Source organism: Nymphalis io, chromosome 5, assembly GCF_905147045.1.
Source record: "Nymphalis io chromosome 5, ilAglIoxx1.1, whole genome shotgun sequence".
NCBI lineage: Eukaryota > Metazoa > Arthropoda > Insecta > Lepidoptera > Nymphalidae > Nymphalis > Nymphalis io.
Window position 1 is genome coordinate 13,613,299 of NC_065892.1, and position 11,140 is coordinate 13,624,438.

General features: G+C 31.3%; 1 protein-coding gene across 1 annotated transcript; it reads left to right on the plus strand.

Annotated features, from left to right (window-relative positions):
- Positions 1–698: 698 nt before the first annotated feature.
- Positions 699–7,992, plus strand: LOC126768645 (filamin-A-interacting protein 1). The gene is made up of 7 exons (XM_050486870.1): positions 699–780; positions 1,450–1,651; positions 2,477–2,541; positions 3,243–3,434; positions 3,959–4,178; positions 5,542–5,679; positions 6,005–7,992. Exons 1-7 carry the CDS (start codon positions 734–736, stop codon positions 6,953–6,955), a joined length of 1,815 nt encoding a protein of 604 aa, XP_050342827.1. The 5' UTR covers positions 699–733; the 3' UTR covers positions 6,956–7,992.
- Positions 7,993–11,140: the final 3,148 nt, after the last annotated feature.

Genomic DNA, 11,140 nt, shown 5'->3' on the forward strand with positions numbered 1-11,140 from the left:
ATAATAATTTAATTGTATTTAACTATCTTTTTTTTTTTTTTATAGAATGGGAAGGTGGACGAGCATATGGGCCACCTGATGGTAAGTGGTCACCAAACGCCCTTAGACATTGGCATTGTAAGAAATGTCAACCATCGCTTATAGCCAATGCGCCACCAACCTTGGGAACTAAGATTTTATGTCCCTTGTGCCTGTAATTATCTTATAACTTTATTGTTGAAAATGAGTAATTACTGAGTTTCTTGTCGGTAGAATCTACTTGCTCGCATGAGAATAGTTGAATAAAGTATTTTGGTATGATTTAATGTATTTAAGTATATTTTAATAAAATTTATCAGTCTATTAAGAGTACAATAATATTTTGATGAATAAAATTATCTTTGTAAAAGTAACGGATTTACTTTGTAACGTAGTAACGTTTGCAAACCGATGAATGAAACGTTTTGGAACGATAAGTATTGCTGCGTAGCAGCAGAATAACTGATGAGTGGGTGTTACCCACCCAGAATTGAAATAATTTATTTGTTGATATAAAGTTATTAAATACTAATTCGCAAAAAAATGGTCGACTTTTTTTCTATTAAATCCAAAGAGTATGCATAACTTGAACACGGTATCGATTACGACTCGGTTGTCATAGCAACAGCCCACAACACATCGTAGAAATATTTATAACAATTTTGAGAACGTCTATTTTCTTTTAGAAAATGGATTTTTTTTTTTAGTATAAATAATGTCAGTGTTGAGTCTCGTGCCGGAAGAAAAACGTAGGGACCAGAGGTTTGTTCTAATTTAAAAATAAAACTCACATTTCAGAAAATATAAATATTGATAACTCCTATTATCTATCCATTAGTGTTTTCCCTTACATGTTATGATTACAAGTAGATAAATTGATGGTTTAATATTTGACGCTCGGTAATGATTATTTGATCCAGTAAAAAAATATTTTTTGGATTGTTTTTTTTAAATAATACAAGTTGGTTGCGCATATTTGTATTTATATTCATATTCAACACTTTCTCATTTATGTCATCATACGTATCTACTTTTCACGTATATTTAGTTCCACTGCTACGTATATTTAGTTCCAATGCTAGAGTTGAGACTCGCCAACAGGGTTACCCATCGCTACAAATAACTATATATATAGGTTTGTATTATGGTGAGAAGGTTAAGCTCAGGACATAACAATTTGCCCCAGAGACTAAACTCTGGCTTACAAATATAACATACTACACGATTATATTGTGCTACTTGAAAATATGTTTTTAATCCTAGGAAATGATCTTAAAGAGTAAAAATTTCACAGACAATAAATAAAGTTATACACTATTATGATAGGAGTTCCATGCTATTTTAATTAAGCTATTTGACGCGACCTAAATACTTGAAACTAGCTTGAACGTTATCTAACGATTACACGATAAATGATAATTTTCATTACAGAAATTCCCTAGAGAGCGTGTACAGCAGCAACTCTCGACTCAATTTGCTTAACAAACGCAAACGCCTGAACCCAATACTGGATATGTCGAATCAATCTATTAACAAGGGGGATAAATATGTAACCCAACGTGTATTATCAGCAAAGACGCACAGAGTCAAACAATTACAAAACCAACTTGCTGACGCCCATTATCATTTACAAGTAAGGCTCTATTCGTATCAAATAACATTATTAGTATAACTTATTAAACCAATTAGTTTTCATAGCGGCTTATTCGAATCATTTTGTTTTATTTTTACCTTATTGGAGGAAATAATAGACGTTACTTTTACAAAAGGAATTTAAATTAAAAAATAAATGTTTTATTAAGAAATGTATTCAAATGATTGTTTAATTATTTTAGATAGGCAAACAAGCTAAAGGTCTACATGATGATATGTGGTCAATTTCGCCCATAGACAGACAAGAAATATAAACTACTTTTTACAAAGTCAACTCGCTGCCAGTCATGGCATCTAACATGTTATGCATCTTGTCCCTAAAATTACACTGGCTTACTCACCGTAGCGTATAGCCGAGATGGCACTGTGGTAAGAACGCGTGAATTTTAACCGATGATCGTGGTTTCAAGCCCGGATTTTTTATGTATATATATATATAAACATATATATATATATATATATATATATATATATAAACATATATATATATATACATATATGTAAAGTACTGCTGTTCGACTGTGCAGTAACTGGTGAATAGAATAAAAAACTCATATATTTCATTTTACAAAACGTAATTATATTTATCCAACTTATATTATTACATCGATTAATATATAACGAGTAACTCGGTAATGAAATTTACTAAATTAGTTTTTGTGGTTATATCGTGAAATATAATTATTTAACTGTAACAAATTATTATAATTCAGGATGATTTTTTTTAATATATTGTAGTTAAGTTTCTACAAAAAATATGCATTGTTAAAAAAGCGTTATAATGTATTTTTGTTGTATGTTATAGGAACTAAGTAATGAGAACAAAGTGCTTCGTGCGTTACAAAAGAAACAGGAAATAGCCCTACAGAGGTAATATTTATGTTTATAATGAACTTGCGATTGAAATAGATTATTAATTTTACTTACTTAATATAATATATATAAGGTAACATAGTAAATAAACGTTATGAATTAAAAATAAAAATGAAACAGTATATATAAGCTGGTGTTTTGAGAGGATGCTGGAAGGGTTTTATTTAAATAGTTACAGGGCTAAAGCGTCGACATTTTTTATTAAACCTCATTTGTATTCCGTTCGAATTTTATAAGGATCAAAGGTCTCTTATAGTCCATAAGAGCCTAACGGCGATTATTATACTAAAAATTCAGAAATCACATAACCTTGACTCATAATTTTTGAAAATTTAATAATAATAAAATTATATATTCTGTTTTCTTCGTGGGAAAATAAAATGTCAGTGTTCACGCGATGTTTTTAAAATAAGAAAAAGATGAAAAAACATTTATTCTAAACATTGCCGTTTTTCTTACTGACCGTACTGTCCGTTTAAGTTTTTTTTATGTAAGAGTGGGTAAAAGCTTTGAATGCTCATCGAAATATTTTCTAAATTCATGACTTATTATAATATACGATAAATTGTTTGTAACTATACCGGTTTGGATAACTTGCTTGGCTTTGACAAATTTAATGCGACATTTAAATGTATTGCAAATCACAACAATATAAGATTACGAAAATGTTATACGTATACGTTACAAAACTTCATCAGATATGAAAACTCCAACGCAGAACTACCTCAGGTGCTAAACTCTCACAATGAAGAGATGAGGATACAGCAAAGTAAATATAAGCAACTGAAGCAGCAGTTCAAGGAAGCGTCGATGAAGTTAAAAGAGAAAGACATACAGCTGCAACAGCTGAGAGATGACCACCAGCATTTATTAGATTTGAGTAAGGACAGGTAAGTATTTTACGTTAGTAAATTAAGTATTTGCAGTATAATTGTAGGTTCATATTTTATTTTAAATAAAGATTCAAGTTAATTTGTTTTGGACGCCTACTATATGCATGGTCCAACGGTTGTTGGCAAATTACTTAACCTTAATAATTATGTAATGTAAGTATAAAATACTGTAATATAAATAGGAAAGTTCAACTTTTCAGCGAACACATTTAGAATACTATCGGTGCTACCGTGGATCCGGTACAATAATTCGCTTTCAATAATGTCAGTATAGCAATCGATGTAAACACAAACATCTCAAATGCACTACACTGCAACGGCAGCCCAACAGCAATGCTTTATTTTATTGGGCTTGTTGGTCACCGTAATATTTGCTCAATGTAATTGTCTGACAATAATTCTATTGCTAAGAAAATCGTAATAATCATAGGTTGAACAAAGTGTGCACGTTGTTCAACCGTTAGTCACGAAATTTAACCAACAACATAAGTTTTTTTTGTAAATTACACTTTGTTTTCTAGAAATCTTCTTGATCGCGAGAAACTGCAAGCCCAAGTAACAGATTTAACAGCGAAAGTCCAGCAACAGAACGAAACTATAAGCATGCTGCAAAGAAGAATAGCGTTAGAGGCTAAGAACTTCAAGCACCAGTTACAAGCTGAGATAAACAAACATAAAGACACGAGACACGACTTGGATCTAGCTATCACCAATGCTGATAAGCTGTCCACTATTATAGAGGTAGGAAGCGATAATGTAACTGTAATCGATATGAAGGCACTTTAGATTATGAATACTAAATATATACACAGAACAACGATACACATTTTAAACACGAAATTGTCCCACTACTGGGCTAAAGCTCTTATCCCTTTTTGAGGAGAAGGTTTTGGAGATTATTCCACTAGGCTGCTCAATGCGGGTTGGTGAAATACACATGTGGCAGAATTTCACTGAAATTAGACATGCAGGTTTCCTCACGATGTTTTCCTTCACCGTCATGCATGAGGTGAATTATAATCACAAATTAAGTACATGAAAATTCAGTGGTGCTTGCCCAGGTTCGAACCCACGATCATCGGTTAAGATTCACGCGCTCTTACCACTGGGCCATCACGGCTTCGGCTTCACATAATAATTTTACAAAAAAGAATCCAATGTTAAGGTACTAACAATCCAAAATGTACAATTTCGCAAAAAGAACCGAAGTGAAATTCAATACTTGCGTTTCGATACGGATAAAGCTTGAAATGTATTTATTTTTAAATTTAGTATATCCCGCATGAAGACCGACGACGCCTTTTTATCATCGAAGTTATAAGTACAATGTCGATGAGATTTTATTAAAGAATCTAACACCTTGTTGCCGATAAAAAGTGTTGTCTTAAAAATTTAAAAATCTGCTTATAACTTCTTTATTCTGAAACATGGTGTCACTTCTAGCAAACAACCAATCTTGATCCAAAAATATATTTGGGGTTAATTCTTCTGACTTTGTTTGTGCTTGAAATACAGATCAAATAAGTTTTTTTTTAACAAATCGTTTGATGTCACGCAAGTTTACGTTTTTTTCGAACTTGTTTTAGGGCAAAAACTATACATATACACAATATACTTATTTTTCATACAAAGTAAAAACTTAAAAATATTCACTTTGTAATGCGGTCTATATTTAATTATAGCTTAGAGATCAATGACAATAGAGACTTATGGTAACACTAGTTACTTGATTTTAACTTAACATATAAATGTTAAGTTAAGTTAATACATGCATACATCATATATATTACTAATATACTTCTTAAACTGGGCAGTGAAAATATACTCAGAGAATATTCAGTAAAGGTTTTTGTTTTGCTTAAAACCACCTGAACTTTTTACCGTATTTTCATAGAACCCTGTTTTTTCTCCTCCATACATATGTATTTATGTACGAGAGAAATGTTATCGATTACCTAAAAACCATAATCTTTTTGATATTCCCACTACAGTTCTTAAAACTGAATCTGATTTACGCATATTGACATCTTATGAGTATTATTAGCAATGAATATTTTTCAAACTTATAATATTTATGATTTTAATTTAATTAAGTCTTTTTCAGATAAAAGAAAAAATGCTCAGCACTGCGGCCAGTAGAGGTGGTAAATCACCGACTAAAGTGCCATCGCTTATGAATTTAGCTCGTCCTGTTAGTAAGACAGGAAAAGAGGCGACACATCGAAATGATGAAAGAGCTAATGTATGAAAATTTAATTAACAAATAATGAAACTTGGTGTTTTTCATGTTAATATTTTCGTATTCATAAATGAACCACATATATTTTTCGAAATGATAAAGGCAGAACATCGTGAGGAAGTCTGCATGCGTAAGATGAAATTAAAATGAATATAAATGTCTGCCCTGCATTGAGTACTGATTAAACTCTTTAAAATTAATCAAGAGTGGTATTTACTTGGCTTTGTTTCTAAAATTTTATTAATAAGAATAAATCTTAATTTATTTTATTTTATTCTTATTATATAAGAAAACCTCTGTTATAATTTTATGTTACATAATCTTTCAGATAATTCAAACGGAACAAAATATTCTTGCCAAGTTATGTGAAAACTCACGTAATGTCAGTAGTTCGTTGTCTCACGAGGAAGACACTAGTTCTTCTACTGAACCACGCTCAAGATACATTTCAAGTCGTTCTTCAACAAGTACTCGTACTACACCTAATCCAATGAGAAAAGGTTCTAAAAGTTCCGATGGAATTATAGAACTTGCAAAAACCGTACAAGACGGCATGGCTGATTTAACAATCATTGACGATAACTTAAAAAATTCTACACCAGAGGAAATGCAAAAGAGAATGGAAGCTATGAAACTGGATCTTATGAACAAAATAAAGAATAACGAAGAACCTTGTTCAAGGAAATCAAGTGCTATAAGGAGAATGTCTACTGAGGAATCGATTGAAGAACAAATTGTTGAAGAAGTTGCAATAGAAAGACCAAAGTCTAGAGGAAGGAGGAATTCTACAGTTTCCTTTTATGATAATTCATATTCTGATACAGGAAACAATTACAGTACTGGCGATGAAGGCGATAAAGTACATCTAAAGCGTGAGATAAGTATCGTTGATAAGAAGACAGCAACAAAACCTATCGAAAAATATTGCAAAGATATTATACAAGATATTGAGAAAAGCAGCAAAGTTATTGATGTTCATATGAAACAATTTAGTCAGTCTAAGTACGCAGGCGACAAATTAGTAGAACAACTCCAAGCTGTGGATAAACTGAATCAGTTCGTAAATGGAAGCGGAGATATTCCAACTGAGACATTAACAGAATTGAATAATAATTTTAAAATGTTAACTGAGCAGGTTTTCACTGAAACAGTACCAGTAGCTAGAAAACGTTCTCTCTCCAGTAGAAAAAATTCTCGTATCGAATCTAAAACAAATTTTCTAGGAGACGCTAATATGAGCAATCAAGATTTACTAGACGATCTACTAGGAAAGAAATGATATACGGCATTTCCTTAAAGGATTTGTGTGTTATATAGACTAATAACCATTTGCCAGAGATTAGGATTAGAACATAGAATTTATTATTCTTAATTCAAACCGCATGGCAATAATTCCGAATTTTTATAGATACTTTTATACAAGGATAAATCAGAGTCAAAGTTCGTTGCCCATTCGATAATTTATTACTTCTGTTCTTAAACAAAGAAATCGCCACAGTAATTTATATGCAAATAAATATTAGTCTTATATCTATAAACAATTACGATTTTAACGTGATAATGTTTTATGGAGACTTTAATTACTCATCATGTCATGATTAGATCTTCTGATTGGCTTCATTTTGAGAATTGATGTTGAAACATTTCGAAATATGAACTAAAACTATTTAAAAACTTTCTTTGGAAAACTATGTTCCCATTGTTATTGATACAGAGGTCATAAATATCATAAATATATCGTCTATGTTGCATGTTTTATGCTCTAAGCTCAGATCAAACATCACGCTGATATAATTGTTTGTTAACCAATAGGAAAACAGACGAAATTATGAGACAATATTTAGTTTTTGTATCGTAATCCGTAAAATTTATAATATTTTTGACAAATAATTCTTATACGTCTATATATAATATAAAAACTTTAGTTCATATTATATATATTATTTATTCAAAAGTAAAGAATATAAACGTAACGAGCTATATCGCACCGATTTCACATCGTTTCAAGTGGATGAGTTTTCGGCGTGAGTTATTTTCGTTTTAATTGTTATTCCTTGACTGAACGATTTTTCGGTCGTTATTTACTTTATCCTATTAATTATTTTTCGACTTTAACCGTCTATGTGTTCTGTGTTTGCGAGATTTGTAGCGAATTGCTTTATATTTATTGTTTTCTTTATTTGAATCGTTAATGATTAAACTATATTTTGGCCTTTTCCTGTACTATTTATAATATTTTAGTGCGCTGATTTTTATATAAATTAGCTTTAGTTATTAAATACAAAGGTAGATAGACAAAAATATATTATATTTTGAGATATTGTTTTTTATTTTTTTATATAAATATAACTAAACTATAATTTATGTTGTACTTTATTACATAAATATTTTATGTAAGCTTATGTAATACTATATTATGTGGACAAATATATAGGTAGTGGTTCATGGTAATACTTCGTCTTCTGGTCGACATACTTCTAAAGTTAAAATTAAGTAACAGCCTGTGAATGTGCCACTATTGGGCTAAGGCCTCCACTCCTTTTTTGAGGAGAAGGATTTGGAGCTTATTCCATCACGCTGCTCCAATGCGTGTTGGGGGAATACACGTGGCAAAATTTCAGTGAAATAAGACACACGTAGGTTTCCTCAAGATATTTTCCTTCACCGTCAAGCACGAGATGAATTATAAACACAAATTAAAAACATGTAAATATGAAAATCGTATTAGTGTTAACCTTGCACCTTCAGGTGCTTGTACTGAAGACATTGGGTTTTGTGTCGAAGGTTGTGTAACAATTAAACTGTTGTCAAAGTTTGTTTCAAATTAAAAATCATAGTAAGCATAGATAACAGGAAAAATAATTTCAGTGTCCAGTCGAATCCTGTCACCTTTAGATTATGGGTCCATAGGAGTACACCATATATCCGTGATTTCCACTATATAAATTGTCTGCTTTCACGGTAATCGGCAAGCAACTACTATTTCAATCTTTTATCTGTGCTAGCTATGTCGATAACACCAGGACAAACTAATTTCTGATTAAATTCTTATAGCAAGTTGAATTGAATTTGCTGAAATTCTGGCAGTTGGTCAATTTAATTGGCCGAGATGGCCCTGTGGTAAGAACGCGTGAATCTTAACCGATGATCGTTGGTTCAAACCCGGGCAAGCACCACTGAATTTTCATGTGCTTAATTTGTGATTATAATTCATCTCGTGCTTTACGGTGAAGGAAAACATCGTGAGGAAACCTGCATGTGTCTAATTTCACTGAAGTTCTGCCACATGTGAATTCTACCAACCCGCATTGGAGCAGCGTGGTGGAATAAGCTCCAAACCTTCTCCTCAAAAAGAGGAGAGGAGGCCTTTAGCCCAGCAGTGGGACATTCACAGGCTGTTACGGTACGGGTCAATTTAATTACAAGAATACTTTGATCAACAAACATATAAATTAAATTAAAACAAAGTACTGACAATGAAGTAACCAGTGTGGTCCAAGTAGTGATAAATCAATACAATTAAAAGCCAGACGAAACGTTACGGAAGCTCAATTTATTTGCTTTCTACGTTGATTCATTAAATTGCTTCGTTGAAAGTGTGACTGCTTCCACCAAAATATGTACGTATGCAATTTACGACTTTTTTAACCGATACAAACATTGTTAACGGTTATATTATGCACACAATATATATAGGTATTTCTCATAAGTGAATTTATATATATTGTCAAAACTTATTCTGCAATTATTTACATTTATCTTTTGCATTATAAATTTATTATATACAGTAAATGATCATAATTAGCTTTGTCTGGATTTCAATAAGTTAATACTTTGAATGAAAATGTTTTATACTTAATTTTAATAATTAAGAAACTAAAAAAATATACAACACAATATAATTTAGAATCTTAGACAAAAAATGTGGTAGAGAGTAAAAGGTCCCGCTCGGGCACTCGCGGAGCTAAGGTAGGTCCCAAAACTACTATTTATTTTCGGGGTACCTATTAAACAAGAAAATACATTGAATAAAAACGAAAAAAGAATATCTAAGCATATAAATATTATAAAGTAAGTGAAGTAAACTGTTCTTAAACATTAGGTAACTGTGATAAAATTTACATTTAGAGGCAACCGTAAATTGTTCGTCCACTAAAATTAGCTAAGCTTTTTAAATGCCAACCATGAAAAAATCTCGTTAAAACAGGACAGCTTCGTTAATAATTATATTAAAAAGCATTTTTACGAGGGCCTTGCCCGAATGATTCTCTACTTTTTTTTTCAAGGCGATGTGCAAAGACTTGAAATGGAATCAAATCATCTGCAATTTGATTTATTGAAATTAAGTATCAGCTGAATCTTGTCGTCGTCCCTTTGTAAATGAAAACGTTGCTGTCTACAAATAAGTCTTTATAAATGTCACTAATTTATTTTGACATTTTTATTTAAATAAAACTTCAAAAGATAGTTCATCTGATAATTAATGGAAATACTATATAATATACGAGGACTGGCAAATGGGCCATATGATGCTAAGAGATTACCACCGCCATAAACATTGGCGAGATAAGAAATATTAACCATTCCATACATCGCTAATGTGCCACCAATCTTGGGAATTAATATGTTATGTCCTACAGCTACACTGGCCTGTAATTACAACAATTGCCCTTCAAACCGGAAGTACTAAGTATTGCTGTTTAGCGGTACAATATCTGATGAGTGGGTGATTACCCAGACGGGCTCACACAATTTTCCCACCCAGTTAAAACTCGTCTCGCTTATAAATAAGAAGTTGAAATTAAAAATAACAAAGTCCGATTTGCACTCACACTCTTTGATTATCGCCTCAAAGGAGCTCAGCTAATAGACCTCCTTATAAAGCTCATTACTTGTGTTGTATGACACAAGGTTCTTTAGAAGTATTTATAGAAAAAAAAGTCATCGGAAAATATACGTAAAAAGTACATATATTATAATGTATATGTTATGTTACTTTTTAAGCATGTTTTATTATATTATATAACTTATAGTATAATTATATATACATATGTATCTATTACTTATTCATTGAGATCATTCCAATGAGCTCAAACACGATCCTAATGACAACTATAAAAGAGCTAGTTTATAAGGCCGCAGATACCAATGTCCTAGATATTATATAAACCCCGTTTCTGTCCAGTAGAAAAACATTGGGCATTTTGATTTAAAAAATACAGTAGTTTCGAAGTTGGAAATTCCGTGCCACGGAAAATACATAAAGCAGTTGACATAGTTATAATTATCTTTGTAATAAAAAGCTATCGACACTAATATTTAAATAATCGTAATTAAAAGTGTTCTACATTGCATATATTACTTAATTAAAAAACTAATCTTTAGAATTGTAATTACTAGAAACAAATTATAACATTTATAAGTCGCTAAGAAAAAATTATAATGTTAATTTAGCAACTACTTC

What these genes read in the sequence shown, in the direction of transcription:
- LOC126768645 (XM_050486870.1), top strand. Translation starts at nt 734, where the DNA reads ATGTCAGTGTTGAGTCTCGTGCCGGAAGAAAAACGTAGGGACCAGAG. An exon ending in GAAAAACGTAGGGACCAGAG is followed by an intron (nt 781 to 1,449) that starts GTTTGTTCTAAT and finishes TTTTCATTACAG; the next exon opens with AAATTCCCTAGAGAGCGTGT. An exon ending in AGCTGTCCACTATTATAGAG is followed by an intron (nt 4,179 to 5,541) that starts GTAGGAAGCGAT and finishes AGTCTTTTTCAG; the next exon opens with ATAAAAGAAAAAATGCTCAG.